This window comes from Camelina sativa, chromosome 4, assembly GCF_030686135.1.
Source record: "Camelina sativa cultivar CO46 ecotype springtype chromosome 4, ASM3068613v1".
Taxonomy (NCBI): Eukaryota; Viridiplantae; Streptophyta; class Magnoliopsida; order Brassicales; family Brassicaceae; genus Camelina; species Camelina sativa.
The window spans coordinates 29,336,400-29,353,579 of record NC_141883.1 but is presented as its reverse complement, the minus strand read 5'-3'; the positions used below and the strand labels follow the sequence as shown (position 1 = coordinate 29,353,579).

General features: G+C 35.0%; 5 protein-coding genes and 1 pseudogene across 6 annotated transcripts; 2 read left to right on the top strand and 4 right to left on the bottom strand.

Annotated features, from left to right (window-relative positions):
- The first annotated feature begins 195 nt into the window (after positions 1-195).
- On the top strand, positions 196-2,535 carry LOC104782511 (dehydration-responsive element-binding protein 2C). Its single transcript, XM_010507461.3, has 2 exons — positions 196-392; positions 1,113-2,535. Exons 1-2 carry the CDS (start codon positions 370-372, stop codon positions 2,110-2,112), a joined length of 1,023 nt encoding a protein of 340 aa, XP_010505763.1. The 5' UTR covers positions 196-369; the 3' UTR covers positions 2,113-2,535.
- Positions 2,536-5,000: 2,465 nt separating this feature from the next.
- On the top strand, positions 5,001-6,368 carry LOC104782510 (abscisic acid receptor PYL6). Its single transcript, XM_010507460.2, has one exon. The coding sequence runs from the start codon at positions 5,297-5,299 to the stop codon at positions 5,939-5,941; it is 645 nt and encodes a 214-aa protein (XP_010505762.1). The 5' UTR covers positions 5,001-5,296; the 3' UTR covers positions 5,942-6,368.
- A 2,128-nt stretch (positions 6,369-8,496) lies between these two features.
- LOC104782508 (protein trichome birefringence-like 33) lies at positions 8,497-10,898 on the bottom strand. Its single transcript, XM_010507457.3, has 6 exons — positions 10,318-10,898; positions 9,996-10,218; positions 9,736-9,907; positions 9,441-9,640; positions 9,180-9,338; positions 8,497-8,986 (listed from the first exon to the last, which is right to left on the bottom strand). The coding sequence occupies exons 1-5, from the start codon at positions 10,499-10,501 to the stop codon at positions 9,335-9,337; spliced, it is 783 nt and encodes a 260-aa protein (XP_010505759.2). The 5' UTR covers positions 10,502-10,898; the 3' UTR covers positions 8,497-8,986; positions 9,180-9,334.
- LOC147946318 (protein trichome birefringence-like 33 pseudogene) lies at positions 8,647-9,235 on the bottom strand (annotated as a pseudogene).
- Positions 10,899-11,725: 827 nt separating the features above from the next.
- On the bottom strand, positions 11,726-14,948 carry LOC104782507 (autophagy-related protein 27). 2 transcript variants are annotated; one of them, XM_010507456.3, is made up of 11 exons: positions 14,539-14,948; positions 14,298-14,357; positions 14,010-14,063; positions 13,820-13,883; positions 13,608-13,664; positions 13,312-13,418; positions 13,164-13,202; positions 12,507-12,595; positions 12,358-12,436; positions 12,224-12,271; positions 11,726-12,134 (listed from the first exon to the last, which is right to left on the bottom strand). In XM_010507456.3, the coding sequence occupies exons 2-11, from the start codon at positions 14,322-14,324 to the stop codon at positions 12,054-12,056; spliced, it is 645 nt and encodes a 214-aa protein (XP_010505758.1). In that variant the 5' UTR covers positions 14,325-14,357; positions 14,539-14,948; the 3' UTR covers positions 11,726-12,053. The 2 variants fall into 2 exon arrangements, with proteins under 2 accessions (XP_010505758.1, XP_010505757.1); XM_010507455.3 differs by having other exon boundaries at positions 14,315-14,357.
- A 216-nt stretch (positions 14,949-15,164) lies between these two features.
- LOC104784314 (exopolygalacturonase-like) lies at positions 15,165-17,148 on the bottom strand. The gene is made up of 4 exons (XM_010509359.3): positions 16,940-17,148; positions 16,452-16,763; positions 15,703-16,227; positions 15,165-15,610 (listed from the first exon to the last, which is right to left on the bottom strand). The coding sequence occupies exons 1-4, from the start codon at positions 17,081-17,083 to the stop codon at positions 15,377-15,379; spliced, it is 1,215 nt and encodes a 404-aa protein (XP_010507661.3). The 5' UTR covers positions 17,084-17,148; the 3' UTR covers positions 15,165-15,376.
- Between the last annotated feature and the right edge of the window lie 32 nt (positions 17,149-17,180).

Sequence of the window (17,180 nt, the reverse complement as noted above, 5' to 3'; positions counted from 1 at the left end):
CAACATAGGAGCTCTGAGGATAAAATAGTCTAAAACGCGTCAAATGGTATAGAAGTTAACTTAGGCCCAAAGCAAAAGAAATCAGGAATCCGGAACGTTCGAGCGCCACGTCATTACCAAAATATCTGAAATATCTTCTAAAGAGTTTTTTTTTTTTGTAATTTTATATAAACGCTTCTCCTTTAACAATCACAAAGTTTTGTTTTTTTTTTGGTTAAGTAGAGACGCTTGCTTCCTTCTCTCTCTGCTTACGAAAAAGCTATCACCTTTGCATTACTACTACTTACTGTTACATTCAATCCTTTGTGTTCTTCGTCGTTCTTGCGTTTCACCGAATCTTAATCTGATTCTTCTGCTACTTTTTCTTACATGCCGTCGATGATTGTTGACAGGTTTGTTTTATCTAACATTTTACTTTTTTTGGTTTCCTTTTTTTTTGGTTTCTCAATCGGCTCGTGTTTTTTGTTTTCGTCTCAATCTATATCTGATTCTTCTGTATGTTAGGTTTTTAAGATTTTGTTTCTACAAGATTGTCTTTTTTTTTTTTTTTGGGGTGCGTATTCCCAAGTCGCTTTTTTTTTTTTTGTGTGTGTGTGTGTGTGTGTAAAATGGTGGAAGCTGAAGGGTTTATTTTAGGGTTCATCGTTAACAATGGAACTACTCTACTTTATTGATTTTGAGCATGCTTTGTCTCTATTGATTGAGAGTTCTGTGCGCTTGGTGCCTTCCTGTGTGGGGGTTAAATAGACTTGGAAATTTGATGTTTTTAGCTTAAACAATCGTTAAATGTGGTGCCTTTACGGCTCTACCGAAAGTATAAGTTAGTTTTCATGGGTAGATTCTTCATTTCTCTGAGTTTTAGGGTGAATCTCTGTTTCTGAGTTTGCTCTGTTTCTTATTTTGTTCGTGATTGCACTTTTTTTGTTTTGCTCGTTATGATGCCTGCAGATTGTGAAAATAAAAAAAACTTCTCCTTTTAGCTACTTGGGGTGTTTGATTTACGTTCTGGAGGTTTTAAAAATTGTTTCCTTGGAACGTGCTTTGTATTGAGAGGTAATGGGAGTTCTCGAGCAGGTAGCTAATCTTGCTTCTATGCATTTTGATTCTCCCAGGAAAAGGAAGTCACGCGGAGAACGAGAACGAGATGTAGCTGAGATTCTTAGGAAATGGAGAGAGTACAACCAGCTGACCGAGACAGATTCTTCTTACATCGATGGTGGTGTTCCTAAACCAATCCGAAAGGCTCCTACTAAAGGTTCCAGAAAGGGTTGTATGAGAGGTAAAGGAGGACCTGAAAATGGGAATTGTGAGTATAGAGGAGTTAGACAGAGGACTTGGGGTAAATGGGTTGCTGAGATCCGTGAGCCAGGCAAAGGTGGTAGGTTATGGCTAGGTACTTTCTCTACTTCACTTGAAGCTGCATTGGCTTATGACGAGGCTGCCAAAGCTATGTATGGTTACTCTGCCCGGCTCAATCTTCCTCATTTCACTACTAATGGCTCTTCTTCTACTGCCGCCACTGTGTCTGGCTCGGTCACTGCATTTTCTGATAAATCTGAAGTTTGTGCACGCTATGATACAAATGTGATATCTCAGGCGAAACTAGAGGGTAGTAGCGATGAATATGTTACCTTTGATAGTTCTCAGTGTATTGAAGAGAAGCTGAACGTAAAAGAGGAAGAGAGGGAACCTAACTCGGTTGATGCTTTTGGAACTGGACAGGAATCGAAAAAAGAGACCTTAGATGATTGGTTAATGGGAAATGGCAATGATCAAGCACCATTCCGATTTGATGTGGACGAAACATTTGATATCAGTGAGCTGTTGGGTATACGAGATGACAACAATGCGTCTGGTCAAGACACTATGCAGTGTCAAGTTAATAGAAAGCCAAACTTCAGTGACCAAATGCAGTTTCAAGATGCTAACTTGCCCGAGAGCCTCAACCCCATGGAGATTGCTAATCCTGAAGTTGATTATGGATATCATTACACGCAGCAGAGTGAAATGGAGAACAATGGTATTGGTTTAGACCATCGCAGGTTCCAGGATCTTGACGTACATGAGGACTTGGATTTTGGAGGAGGGAAAGATGTTCATGGCGCTACATAAGATCATAAATTCATATGACTGGCCTAAGATTGTGATACTGCTCCGAGACTATCTAGCCGTTACTGCTGACTCTCTTTGAAGCTGCTGATGATACTTGCTGATGTTAATGGTTTTGATGCATAGTTAATGTGGTTAGGTAACGTAGGACAAGTTCAATATGATTCCTTCTTTCAAAGTTTGGATTTATAGGAAGTTTTGATAAATTAAAAGTTGGGGGGGGGGGGGGGGGGGGGTACATATAAAGCCTATGATCTATGAAATTTGAATATAATTTGTTGGTTGGTTCCTTTATGCACCCAAACTCTCACATCTAATTTTCATCTTAGGGAGTAGAGATGGAATAATAATGCGATGGTTGCGTTAGTGATTTTGTTGACTTTGCAAGTTTTGATTATTCAAGAAACTAGTAGATCTTCTCTCCTATCAAATTACTTGGCTTAGTTTAGTTGTCATCTTATTAAATTTGGAAACTTTAGTAGTGGAACTTTATGGTCTCAAGACTTTCCTCAGGTTGTATGAGATTACATAAGCAATGAGGTAAGAAAAAAAAAAGTGTATAATATACAAAGAGCAAATTGATAGAATACAAATGTGGTATTAGAGAATAATTTATCTATCTGTATTTTCTACGAAGTGCAAATTGGGTCCTATTTGAAAGTGCCAATGGGACATAGTTTTATATTAGTAAATGGGGGATTTTTTAATTTAATTTATTCCATATTTGGTCTCCAAAGATCGTGTTTCTTGCTCGAATCTTAAAGATCTTCAGAACTTTTCAGAAGAAAATGAAGAAAACAAGTTGCCAAACTGTTAATTAATTTATCCAAACAATTTGGTGGATTTGGCCATTGCTCCTCCACAATTTCCCTTTGACAATGTGAGACACCTTCTCTTTTCCATAAGAATGAGATGCAACTCTTTTGGACAATTTCTCCATTTAGTACATTTTTTTTTGTCTATAATATCTTGCATTTCACGTTGTAATCTGATTCACTCAAATGTCTTCACCGAATTTAATGATAATATATCATTATTTTATTTTTTTTTTTTTAATAAAAATTTCAATACTGACTATGATTTTTTATATTCAAGTGCATTTTCTTTATAATGCAGTTGGAGATTGTTGTTCTCTCGCTCAACAAATTTTCACAAACAAACAAACAACCGGCTTTACTCTAAAAAAATATCTAAAATTATCTCTGATACTCATTATGAACTGTAAGTTGATAGCAGAAAGAGTTAATGACATGTAGTCGAGTTGTTTGTATAAATGTTATTTCACCACTTCGAATTCAAACTTTGTATAATACATGTTCTGACAAAACAAAGTTTACCACAAACTTTGTTGTTTCTCTCTCGTTTGATGATGTTTCCAAATTCGTTTAAGGCATTAATTTGAGATTTGATTATATAAATAAAACCCAAATTTATCATCGTAATATCATACTGGTTTTATGTTTTCTGTCAAAGAGAACACTCATCATTAACAGAAGAATAACAAGGATTTTGTATAATTATGTAGATGATGCAGAACAAACAAGCAAGATGGAAAACTTGAATTTATTTTCGGAATCTGCACTTAACTTTTTTTCTTACTTCTTATTACTCTTAGGGTAAAAAAATGATTTTCATAGATGTTAGTTCAGAATAGTTGTTAATTCACAAAAAAAATTCAGAAAAAAAAAGAATACATATTCCACATCAACTTGTATAATCTATGGTGTATTCAGTAATTTGTGTGTAAGATAATTGGTGAGTGATTATGTCACCTAACCCGAAAGCTTACATGATGAGCAATCTTTACATCGAGGACTGTGCAAAAAATTGCAAATTGTAACTTTATTTTCTTTTCTTCTTATTCTACATAAACAAATGTATAATTAGCAATGCAAATTGCTCGACCTTATTCGTATTATTCTTAACAACTAGGACTACTTGGGAATATGTATAGTTGTATATAGTTGTTGGAAATCTAATGCATTAAAATCACCCTTTATTGTATTTCCAAATTGAGTGTTTAATTTTGTTATTATGCCCACCACTCAAATTCAAGAGTCCAATCTATTCATTCGTTTGATTTGAATATATGTTTGTGGAAGAAAACAAAACACACCCAATTTGTCCAATGTTTCATGACTTCTTTATGGTAGTTACTTTTTAGCAAACTGCTTAGTTGAGTTTTATCTAATTCTTCTATAATATTCTCTTATTTTATTTGTTTGAAAAAGGAATTTGATTAAATACTTTTTTAGTACTGTCAAAACGCTCAAGTTGATTACAAGATGAGGAAAGATAATTATGATGGACCCACGACATGATTTATCTTCACCAACTTGGAATATTCAAAGTTCTATCGTAGTTATTTTTTGAAAATTTTACCGCTGTCGGAAGTTTCCAATGAAATTCACAAACACATCTAATCTTTTTGCTCAGCCATCACAAAACCAAAGGTCTATCCATCCAATAATTTGTTTCCGTACCAAAACTATGCATAAACTATATTGTATAGCCCCTTAAGTATATATGTAGCTTAACCAACCCGACCCATAGTGATCATGTTTAAGTTTCAAATTGACATTCCTAAACATTTTAGATTTAACTCTATTGGTAAACACCGTTATAATAATCGGCGAGATAGAGAAATTATTTCTCATTATCTTATGTGATATTTGAGTAGTCAAAATCTATTCCCTTCAAGATTCTAATTTGAGTAATGCGTGTATATAGTATTTAATGAAATTATGGTTACGTCTACATGCACATTCCTTGTGATGACAAGTCATGAACAGGCAAGTAAAAACAAACAAAAAACTCAAATTTAAATAACCGGTTATACAATCGAGAACCAGTCGATAGATTTTTGTGGGAAACCGGGCCGGTCCTTGATATAAAGAGAGAGAGAGACGTTTCTTATTAAGTGAAACTGTGAAACTACAAACTCCAAACAAATCCCAAAAGTGGACACAACCGACGAACCCACACAAACTAAAAACACATCCTTCTTCTTCTCTCTCTCTCTTTCCTAATCCACATACTTGCATTTTTATATGTAAACACTCTGTCCTTATATACTTATGTAAATATCTCGTTCATACAACCTCACGAAGAAACACCCATTTGTTTTCTTATAGAGAGAGAGAGAGAGAGAAAATATTTTTAAAAGAGAAGATCATTTGCTTGTAAAATGCCAACGTCGATACAGTTTCAGAGATCTTCCACCACCGCAGAAGCAGCCAACGCCACCGTAAACAACTATCTCCACCACCACAAACACGTTCAAAAAGTGAGCCTCACGCGCGGGATGCCTGATGTTCCGGAGCACGTGGAGCGTTCCCACACGCACGTGGTTGGTCCTTCTCAGTGCTTCTCCGTCGTGGTACAAGACGTAGAGGCTCCTGCTTCAGCCGTCTGGTCGATCTTGAGACGCTTCGAACACCCTCAAGCGTACAAGCACTTCGTTAGGAGCTGTCACGTTGCTTTCGGAGACGGTCATGAGGTTGGATCGGTGAGAGAGGTACGAGTCGTCTCTGGTCTCCCCGCTGCGTTTAGCTTAGAGCGGCTTGAGATCATGGACGATGATCGCCACGTCATCAGTTTCAGCGTCGTGGGTGGGGACCACAGGCTTATGAACTACAGGTCCGTGACGACGGTGCACGAGTCGGAGGACTCCGACGACGGCGAGAAGAGGACACGTGTCATTGAGTCATACGTCGTTGACGTACCGGCGGGTAACGATAAGGAAGAGACGTGTAGCTTTGCAGATACAATCGTACGGTGCAACTTGCTGTCTTTGGCTAAACTCGCCGAGAACACGTCTAAACGCTCGTAATCACATTTTTATATTTTTCATTACCCAACTTTTTTTTTATTTTTGTTTTATTTTCTTTATTCCCTCTTTCAAAATTTATCTTCTTCTATTTTTTGGGATTCTCGAGGTGGGTTTGGGTTCGAGATTTAAGTTATTTATCTATCATCGGGGATTTTTCGAAACTACACAAAACAAAAAACAACGAAGAAGATGGTTTTGATTTTTCGAAGTTAGGGTTTTAGGGTTTGTTAAAAGTGTTACGATACTTTAAGTTTACCCTTAAAACCATTTCTTCTTGAACTCTTTTGTACAGTCTCTCGTAGCTCTAAAATTTAATAAACAAAACATTGGTTGTTTAATTAGGTTTTCTCATAATATTCGTCTCCCCCGGGTTACTTTACATATGTATCTTTGCTTAACCATGAAATAATATAGTGATTTTAGCTAATGAGTATTGTTTACTTATGTCGTCCGAGGTTATGATATCTAACTAGAATTTTATATCTTTATCATACACTATATAATGTTCTAAAATTTAAACAATTTGATTAATATAATCATTGGCATATAGTACTAATACTTAGAAGAGATCTGAACAATTGTGGGCAATCAGAAAACCCATGCATGTGCTGATCCATATGATCCGTTTTTTCTTTATCCAAAGAAAATGATTAAGGAAACTATGTAGTTATACATAATTAATTCCCTTAAGATGTATTACTTGCTCTCTTCAGTTAACTGATCATTTTATATATCAGACCATTCCACATTTGAAACACAAAGGAACAATATGAAATAACATCAACTCACGATAACTCGATCCATAAAGTGAATTTATTTTTAAGTTATAAATTTATATTATTATATATAATAAATATCCGTAATGCAAGGCCAAAAATGATTGGTGACAGGTAATGCTGAAATTTGGCATGAAGAGCAGCATTATTTATTTTCCTATTTCGCAAACTTGAAAACTTTCATATAATTTTGTCATTTCATCAACCAACTTTACCATCAACGTTTTTTTCTTCACTCACCAAAAAATGATAATATTCCTCCATTTGTTTTTGTTTTTTGGGATGCGTGAAGTGGTACAGTAATTCAAATTTCAAAAATAATTACTTTCTTGCATTTCCTTGCCCTATATTATTATCTCATGAATAAAAACTTAACTTTATAATAAGATTATCTAGCTTGTTTGTTTAATATGAAGAATCCAATGAACAAGATGAAAAGACATTCAAAGTTTTCCAAAAAAGCAAAACGAGTTAGTAGTTACTTTTCAATTAATTAACTAGTGAGATTTCGAGACTTGTGAAAACCAAATTCAAAATTGAATACATACATACATATATAGAATTCATGAGTATGATCGTACGTAAAATGCAAGTTGGGTGGTGTAATAAAACCCAACTTGTTAATAGAAAAAATGAAAACAAAACAAAACATGCAAGTTGCAAGGAAAATAAAAAAAGTTGCTACTATTCTTTGACACCTTTTCAGAAAAAAAAAATATATATTCCATAAATTTTAAAAGTAAAAAAAAACAAATTGATTTATATAAATGATTATTATGATAATGAGTACGACGAAATATTATGATATGTAAACATTGTCGTGGAAGGAAGGAAGGGTATTGCAAGTTGAGGTGCAAGTTGGCAAGGAGGCCTATTAATGTTTTCTCTTCTTTTGGTCTTTTCTAAAATGACATTCAAACCCACCTAACATTTTTTTTTTTTTTTTTTTTACATTCAAACTCACCTATTTGATTTTACTTTTATTCATCTATTATAATAAACCTATAAGAATTTTCATATTATTATTTTTACTTACATAAGCAAGTAACATAATAGTATGTATTTTCCCGTGTGAATATGAAATTCTGAGCAATTAATCGAGAGAGAGAGAGAGAGATACGCTTTTAATTTGGGGGTTTGTATATTCCAATGTGGCATGTTGCTTATAAAGTAGTATTAGTATTTTATTTAACTAGTTATCTTTATAATTCAAATAGCATATATAAACATGCATAAAAGATTGTGATAACGTACATAGCTGTGATGTATACATTACATACTTTTTAAAAAGCAAGGCAAATAGTTCATATTCTTAGCTGGGCTATCTACCACTTTAAGTCCTATAAATAAAATAAGAAATCAATTTTTTCAATAAAAAGTAACTATATCCTTTAGTCGTTTCTGATTTATCCATACGGGTGTGTCTGAAAAAGGCAAACCAATTTCAATACATAACATGAAGAAGACCTCCATTTCCACCCTTAACCGAAGCTTGGGTTAACCGGTACTTTCAAATTTTGTGTAACAAATGTATTACAAATATATTTTCTTTTGAAATTGATATTTCTGTTAAGTTTTTACAACAATTAACCGAGTATCTGAATCAATATAATGAAAAAAGAAATGTTAATAAGGTCATGTACAAAGTTTTAATTTTCTTTTGTAATAATTAAAAAAAATCATAATATTATCTATATAAATTAGCAAAACTTACACTATAGATCACTTTTTTTTTGTTTTTGCTACATACATTAACTTGAAACTACTTATCAATCTTGATTTGTGAAATCCTCTTGTCTTATAACAAAAAAAACCGAGACAATATCAAGTCCATGACTACATTTTTTAAAAAATTATCGACAATACCTCAATCCAAACTCAAAACCAAAACGGTGTCGTATTTCAACGGAGAAACTATTTTTGTACTTGTCAAGGGTAGAAAAGTTTAGCAAAGAGAAGCTCATTCCAAGTATCTTGAAGGCCAGGCAAGCACCAATGTACACAATCCGCATAGCTCGTCGGGTTCTCCCGCTGCTCCGCTGTAAGTGGACTCCACTGCTTCTTGTATATCGACGTGTGCGCATCTTTACGATAGTTCGACATTTGCGTTATGTTCAGAAACGTTATCGGTGTTTTCGATCTCCGAAACACTTCTCCAATCACTTTCATTATGCTTTTACGAGAATCTGATCCCCAGTAGCTTGGATCTTCTATAAGTGTTGTCTGATTATAGCAATTCTCACCCGGTTCACCTCCCCAATCTATGCCCCTGATACAGTCACAGAACCAGATAAAAACAAGTTCAACAAAAAGCCCTAACTAGTATGTTTCTTGTTAAGAAAGAAACAATCAATTTGTCTATGTGATTAGTAAAATTTTAAGCAGTTCACGGTGTCAGTGTGTATCATGACTGAACTTTTCAATCTATGTGATACTCGATCAAAACGGTCAAAGTCACTAACTTGGCATGAGTTGGAGACATGCTTGTGAAGAAAACCCTAGTTTTCTTACGATCCATATTGTTCTTCACCCATCTCAACATACTCTTCATACCCATCCGGTAAGCATCTTCAGTCGAAACCTCCACGATATTCTTCTCTTTATCATCAAACGATCCTTACCTATATATACCCCCAAAAACCATATCAGAAACCAGTCTAATGTGAATAATATGTATAGTTATATGAATTTGTTAAGTCTTTTTAAAAATGGTTACAACTTACAAGATGTTCATCTTCAATCCAGTCATCCACCATAAGTAAGTGTTAAAGATGATTATATCGACGCCTTTCCAGTGACGACCATGTTTGTTTATTGACCCTTTTCTCACAACCCTATCTGAGATCCTATGCACAATTGCATCGTCTGAATTCGATTCTAGAAGGAACGGCGCCCAATAGAACTCTATCGTCGCGTTATACTCCTGAGCACAGAGATAATATACCAGGTGAAATGTTGCAATACAGAGGAACCCCTAAAAGAGTGATGATTTGAAGTTTTCAAAGTAGATATATTTACCTTGGCAGTGAAGACAGTGAGGGAACCATTGGTTTTCATTGATTTCTGATCTTCAGGGATAAGACGATGAAGAAGACAGACCATGGACACGAACATTCCACGGTTTAACGAGTCTCCTACATACATCATCCTCTTCCCTCTCAATGTCTCCAGCATCAACGTTGCATTGAATCTACGAAACAGAGAAAAACAGAGTAACACATGAAACGGAGAAAACAGAGTTAAACCCATGAAACAGAGTGAATAGAGAGAGTTCTTACGTGGCAAGATCGCACTGATTGGGCTGCCACCGCCAGAATTGGTAATCTTTATCGGGACGGCCGTGTTCTTGACAGGTAAGCTGAGGTTGAATGTACGGACACTCCCATTCTTCGTACTGTGGTCGGGAGATTTCATCTCTCACCCATTTGCCGCTAAACACATCACAGCGTTCCTCTGTTTTCCCAATAGCAAACGCAAGCTTCTCCGTCTTCTTGTTCTTCTCTTAAGAATCCAAGAAATTTCAAAAGAAAACACGATCTCAACTCCTCATTGTCTACAAGAATTCAAACAAATGTTAAGGGTGAATGAACAAAACGTTACCCGGTGTTCGAGAAGGCTGGAGGACGAAGTTGGGCTCAAGCTGGCCAAAGATGCACATGAAATCTTCGCCATAGAGGACAGAGACGAAGAGGATGAAGGCTAAGAGTGTGAAGAGGTAAGGAGAAAGACGAGTTTTTCTTGCAAGAGAAGAAGTAGCGAGTGAAATTGGTGATGAAGGCTTCATGTTTAGGAATGAGAAAAGAGAAGAATGATGAGTGTCACAAAATGTGATTTCAGTATTCAAATAGTATTAGGAAAAGAGAAGGATAAATTAAGAAATGAAAACTTTGGGGTTCTTGATGATCTCATTTCTCATCAACCTGCAAATAAGATGTGGGAGGAGGACGCCAAAAAAAGAACTTATCTTGGAATTGCTTCAAGAAATACTAAATATGTGTATTGTACAATGATGATTAGGTGATTGACAATATTGGTTATGATTATATTAGGTGATGAAATTTTGTAAAATTAGCAAAATAATACTCCTTAGTCCTTACTTAGGGTGGTGAGCAGGTAACTGTTGACGCAACAGAGTGGTTGTCTATACTAACTAATGATTTTTCGTAAGATTTAATCCATTTATTTTGTATTGACATATCGAAAAGGTATTTAATAGTAATTCATTCATTCGTGTTTTCAGCAAATATGTATGTCTCTGTTTGTTTTAAAGTAATCGGGTAATTGACACTGATTTTAAGACAATTCCTGAGTTCACCATTAGACTATATCTAGTTTGTTTTGTGTTTGACTAAATCCAACCTAGATGGTTATGATTCAATCACTAGCTTCTTTTGTTAAAAAGAACAAAAATGTTAATTTCTTAGGCTTTTAATTTGTAGCTATTGGAAAATTTGAGATGATGATGATGATTGATGGAGTTGAGTAATATAACTTCACTTAGCTTCGAAGCCAAGTGTCCTTGAGGTGTTTTCGTACATGTTGATCGACTTGTAAAGATGAAACATCATTGTCTTCACTTTTGTCCAGTGGACTTTTGTTGTTACTTAGAAAACAATATAGAGCAAAATCGACGGTTAACATTTATTAATATTAATTATAGAGACTGAAAAATGTGAGATGAAACAGAATCATACTCTAGCGATTTGTTTTTCTTCTTCTAATTATTATTAGCAGAGAGTTCTATATGAGATGAAGATTGGGATTAGTTGAGAATTTGTTGGGCTTTCAACCTCGAGTACAGTTGGCTCGCACTGTTCTTCTTTGTACACACTTCTCCATCCAGCAAAACACTAAGCCAATAATACTATTCTAAACGCTACAATCTAGGTTGGTCTATTGCAACATCTCTATACACAACATTGATTACTCGTCTATCAGCATAAGTCGGAGAGAAAGAAGAGAGAGATCAGAAACCCTATATAGTGCAAGGATTTTCTCGAAAGAATAATTGTCTAAAACATCAACACAGCGGTTAACATTACTTCAAGATCAGCGTCAAGAAACCACGACAATAATTTCTAAAGAGAAAATACTGGAAATGGGAAAGGCCCTAGATCGCAATGGCGTCACATTGTTTTCTCTATGCAATAAACAAAGATTCTTTTGTTTCTAAAGGGATATATGACATAACAAGATGAAAAGGAGAGGGACCTTATAACTTGCAGTCATATAATGGCCAAAGAGTATCAAAATCTAGCGACGTTTGCAATTGGTTGGACGAGTCAAGGCCAGGTTGGTGAATTGTCTACAGACCATGGATCAGATGCTGTGACTACTCAGAAGTTGACCTGAGAATATGAGGTTCGTTGACCACGACTAGACCCCCCGAATCTCGAAAATATTGAACCACAACAGCCCTGCAAGATGAAGTGAAAAGCGTAAACCCAACGAATTTATTCTTAGACACAAATCCACCAGAAGAGAAAATGGAAACAGAGAACAATACTTGTGTTCTGTGAGGTATAGTGGCCCAGAAATCCACATTCGGGATTACCTAAAAACAGGAAGTGAATATTCAGTTGTGATAGAATCAGTACATGTGAAAACTTTTCATGTATAAAGGAAGCTAGTGAAACATACATCTATGCCACGAATCCCAAAGGAGAAATACCGATACGCTGCACCACCCAGGAGATAAGCTCCAAACAGGCACAAGATACTGAAATAGATAAAAAAAACATTTCAAATACAATTCCAATAGCCTAGCATAATGAGAATGAGATGCTCACATAATTAGTAAGGTACTAAACCAGCCCCATCCACTTCTATGGCCGGATATAGCTGCTGCACAACCGGAGGGATGTCGCAGCTGAGTTGCCTGTCAGTGAAACAAGATCTCCAGTTTAAGTGGAATGAATGAGAAAGACAGGAAAAATATCTTCAATTTCAAAATCAAGCAAAAGTATTCCAAGTTAAGTCAATCACTCACGAAACAGAGATCAAGGTTTCCCTATACTGCCAATACTTTCTTCGACAAATTTGTTTTGACTTCTAAGAAAACATGAGAACACTCATACAAACTCTACAATTCACTGTCTCTTACAATGCATACTAAAATTCGAACGCTCTCTTACTTATGTCCGTCCAAGGGCTTAAATGATATGATACCACAGAAATCAGCATTTCCATAATTAGCCAGAGTCCATACTTCATAGAATAAAGATATTGGCGTCTTAATAAGAACTCAGGATTTGTAGGGCATAGAAGAATGCAGTAATGAGTTTTTTAAACATGTCCTACGAGCAAAAGTAATTCCATTGGTGTTCTACTCTATATGCAATGAAGCTTTTGATACAGTTTCGAACTAATAAACTATAACAATGAGACATGGTAATTTGAAAGCTCTAGGAAAAAAGAATAAATAAAGTGAGTTGCTGGACACTCACATAGTGGCAGGTACCAGATTTCACCAGAGTGAGTGGTCCCTGAGAAAAGGAAATGATGAATGAAGTATGAGTGTATTTCGTCTTAGAAACTGCTAAATCAACTTCAATTAATAAAATTAAGTAGAATGACTGATATACAAATCCTTACATCAACTTTATTTTTCTGGCAAATAACAGAAACTGAAAGCGAGCAATTTTCGTTCCTATTTCCACTTGACATCTTAACAATGACGCCTTTGCCAGGATCCTCTTTATCTACCATATTCAAAACATATATCTCTCAGACAGCATTACTATATTATAAATTGCATAAGAAGTTGGGAGAAAAGAGCATACACAAGCTAGCTTTTTTTTCAACTTAGAACTCACAAAGTGCCAAGTCCATCGTTACAAGCGACTAGAGAAAAATATCAATTTTTACATAAAAGATATATTAAGCCTTACCAATAATATCAAATTTTGTGCTCGAGCCGTGCCCTAGAGAAGTGCATACATCATACCCTGCAAATGATTAGATTTTTAAGCTGGTTTAACTCCTTATTAGCTCAAAAAGCATCTTGTGATCTCTACACCTTAAAAAAATTTCGACTGAGCAACATAAAATCCACCACGATTACATGCTGTGATTGCTGTCAGACAGAGTCAGATTATTGTACCTCTTAGATTTTCTGACACAAGTGCACTACAAGATGTTCCACAGTGTGTTGGACCTCCGCAATTCTAAGTGAGAAAAGGAATATCAAAAAAGACTGATTGAGATTTCCAAAAGTTAAAAGATAGAAACTTTTTCAGTTTCTTCTCTTAAAGGATAGATCAAGACACCAAAAAAGTGGCCAAAAATCTTACTTCGCAACCAACACATCGAGGGGGATCGTGATTGAAAATCAACACGTCACAAAGCTGCTCCACAAGACAGTTTAAAAATAACAATCATAAATCACACTGCTCTATATGTAAAAACATAAAAGGGAATTATAACTACAAATCAGAACCACCTAAACTATAAAGACTTATCCTAAGCAAAATCTCTCAATGATTCTTCTCCTACAGTTCCATTAACCTATCTAATCCTTATCCTACACATATCATGATCAGTGTAACAGAGAGAAACAAAAAACAGAAACAAAGTGTAACCTGATATAGAAGACAACCTGAAACCATAGCACAGTACTGTTCGCTTCCACTTTATAAAACCTGATTCATCATCCAAATACTTTCACTTAGTCAAAAAGCAGAACACAAATGGAGTAACAACATAGATTGAGCAAAACCAAATCAATACCATTTAATTTTCAAACGAATACACCTAATGCATCGAGATTGAAGCATATAGAAAGAGGGAAAAAAAAAAAAAAAAGGGAATCTGAGAAAGTACCCATCTTCGCTGAGGACACCGTGAGGGAAATTTCGAATCGAGGAAGCTAGATTGAAATTGAAGATCTTGTTGCGTCCAGTGAATTTGAATTCACATTGAGAGTTAACTCGGAAGCTAATAAGGACGAGAGTGATGAGAAGAAACCTCGGAATCCGTAGTCTCCCCGACATTTCTCTTTTTTTATCTCCTCGCTCTTTCGATTCTCGTATTCAATTTGTGTTTTTTAACTTCAAAATTATTCCCTACGATCTCATAACCATGGTCGAGGATCTCAACGGAGAAGAAGAGATGAGTGCTCGGCACGGCTGTAGTCGTCGCTGTTCTTGATTTTCACATCCGTCGTTGAATTGAATCGACCGAAACTTTCAATTGTAACCCTAAACTTTGTAATTCTTACGAATAAGCCACTTAACTTTAGGTATATTGTACTATTCGATTTTATATGGGCAAGTCAAAACCGAACCTCGGTATGGTTCAACTTCAATCAAGTTTCTTCAGCTGAACCGGGTCTAATGAATTAAACAGAATCAGTGGGTTAATTTCTTTGGTCCAGTTATTAATCATGTTTCTACAATATGTTTTAAATTCTTTTTTACTTTGTCAAATATGTTTTGAATTCATTTCTCAGAAAATTGTAGATTATGGATGTTAATTTATCAGAAAGCATACACATATTTTATGTTCGAGTTTTTTTTTTATAAAACATAATCGGATATACCAATTAAATAAAAACATAACCATATACACCAATTGAATAAGTAAAACTATGCATAAAAGAAAATATCATGTACAAGTTGTACAGTACAAGACATAATTATTGTTTAGATGGGCTGTCAAATCAATTCAGACAATGTTGAGGAATTATATTACCACTTGTCGAACCGTTAATATTTTCGCACACCGCAGTGGAAGATCCACCTTCAACTTCATTGTGTTTTAGGTTAACGTCAATTAACTCAACATTTTTGCATGGGAAGCTCTTGCTACATTGCAGTTTTACTGCCATTTTGTTTTTCGATGTTCCATATATGTTTTTTAACTTAAGATCTTGGATTTGAACGTGAGATTCACCCTGAAAAAAGAAACATGAGTTATGTTTTGTTTTTGTTTTTTCTTATGATGGAATAAAATAATATAAAACTTGTTTTCGCATAGAAAGTTAACCTTTTGTTCATGTTCACAAGGTGGGTAAGGACAATATTTCTGATCGATGTTGATAGGATTTCCAATGTCAATCATCTGAATATTCTCATACACGAAGTTCGAAACAACGATCTTCGAAGCTGAAGATTCCCATGTCTTGATTCTAATACCATCGCTTGTGCCGTTGAAAACGACGTCTCTTACTATTAAGTCTTTTACGTCTTTCTCATCTTTGTTCTTACCTAAGCTTCCGACACTAATTCCATGTCTGGGACCACACTTGACGTTAGAAATATTGAGGTTAGTGTTTCCAGAGAGAATAGCAATACAATCGTCTCCGGTTCTGATGTTTGTCTTGGAGATTTGAATGTTGCTACAAGAATCCATCTTGATACCATCGGTGTTGGGACTATCGCCGAGAGCTGTTATAGTGACTCCAGTAATGTTAAAGTGATGGACGGAGAAAAAGTTGAAGTGTCCATTTTTGTTGTTGAGTGATGTTATGTCTTTGATATTTGAGTTGTTAACGAAAGCAAATCCCATAGTCTATGAAAAAAATCAAGTTTATTATAAGACATTTTACTTTCTAATATAATATATAAACTATAAACTTTTAAAAAGTTGTGTATAATGAATAATGTTTGATTAGAGTTATATCATTGTATAAGTATCATTTCACACTTTTGTATTATGTTTTAAATGTAAATAGCTGGTAATCATATTTTTTTTTCAAAATGAAGCAATAAGTGAAAAAGTTTAAGAAATGTTACCATAGCTAGTTTAGGACAATTGGGGTTTCTGTGGCAGTCATTGAGTGGCCAAGATTGTTCTCCTTGACCGTCAAGTATACCTGATCCAGAGATAGAGAGATCATTGATATACCTAAAGTTGATCCATATGTGTTGCTTAATATCCATAGGGTTTGCAGGAGCCAATAAAGTTCCATCGATAATGAATTCAATAGGATTTTTGCATGGACCCACGAATTCTACACCACCGAGATAAAATGTTCCTTTTGGTACGTAAATTTTATTACTTCCACTTTTCCTTCCACATGCACTTTTCCATACACTTGTGAATGCCTAGTTTTGTAAGTGTTAAAAATAGCATAGGTTAATAATCAAATAAAATATAATTATTTCTCTTTTGTATTTGTATATTGATCATATGTGTTTATGGTTGTATTAATATTAATAGATTTACATCTCAAAACTAATTAGTGATCAAAATTAAACTAAAAAAATTGTTGTGTACATACATTGGCGCTATCAGTTTTCCCGTCCGATTTTGAGCCATAGCGTTGGACGTTGAAAACCTTTGGCTTATTGGTTGGACGACTTGCAGCGACAACGAACAAGAGGAACAAACATAAAGTCTTATACGCATAAGAAATGCATGCCATTTTATTCTTATGCTTAAGGTATATGGAGATTACAAATATGTGTTTTTTATCAATACCTTTTAAGAGACAATGAGAAGTGTTGGCCTGTTTTATCTGC

What these genes read in the sequence shown, in the direction of transcription:
- LOC104782511 (XM_010507461.3), top strand. Translation starts at nt 370, where the DNA reads ATGCCGTCGATGATTGTTGACAG. An exon ending in CCGTCGATGATTGTTGACAG is followed by an intron (nt 393 to 1,112) that starts GTTTGTTTTATC and finishes TGATTCTCCCAG; the next exon opens with GAAAAGGAAGTCACGCGGAG.
- LOC104782510 (XM_010507460.2), top strand. Translation starts at nt 5,297, where the DNA reads ATGCCAACGTCGATACAGTTTCAGAGATCTTCCACCACCGCAGAAGCA.
- LOC104782508 (XM_010507457.3), bottom strand. Translation starts at nt 10,501, where the DNA reads ATGAAGCCTTCATCACCAATTTCACTCGCTACTTCTTCTCTTGCAAGA. An exon ending in CCAGCCTTCTCGAACACCGG is followed by an intron (nt 10,219 to 10,317) that starts GTAACGTTTTGT and finishes TGGATTCTTAAG; the next exon opens with AGAAGAACAAGAAGACGGAG. An exon ending in TCACTGTCTTCACTGCCAAG is followed by an intron (nt 9,641 to 9,735) that starts GTAAATATATCT and finishes CTCTGTGCTCAG; the next exon opens with GAGTATAACGCGACGATAGA.
- LOC104782507 (XM_010507455.3), bottom strand. Translation starts at nt 14,708, where the DNA reads ATGTCGGGGAGACTACGGATTCCGAGGTTTCTTCTCATCACTCTCGTC. An exon ending in GGTGTCCTCAGCGAAGATGG is followed by an intron (nt 14,358 to 14,538) that starts GTACTTTCTCAG and finishes ATGATGAATCAG; the next exon opens with GTTTTATAAAGTGGAAGCGA. An exon ending in TTTAGTACCTTACTAATTAT is followed by an intron (nt 12,437 to 12,506) that starts GTGAGCATCTCA and finishes TATCTATTTCAG; the next exon opens with TATCTTGTGCCTGTTTGGAG.
- LOC104784314 (XM_010509359.3), bottom strand. Translation starts at nt 17,083, where the DNA reads ATGGCATGCATTTCTTATGCGTATAAGACTTTATGTTTGTTCCTCTTG. An exon ending in GGAAAACTGATAGCGCCAAT is followed by an intron (nt 16,764 to 16,939) that starts GTATGTACACAA and finishes TTACAAAACTAG; the next exon opens with GCATTCACAAGTGTATGGAA. An exon ending in ATTGTCCTAAACTAGCTATG is followed by an intron (nt 16,228 to 16,451) that starts GTAACATTTCTT and finishes TTTTTTTCATAG; the next exon opens with ACTATGGGATTTGCTTTCGT.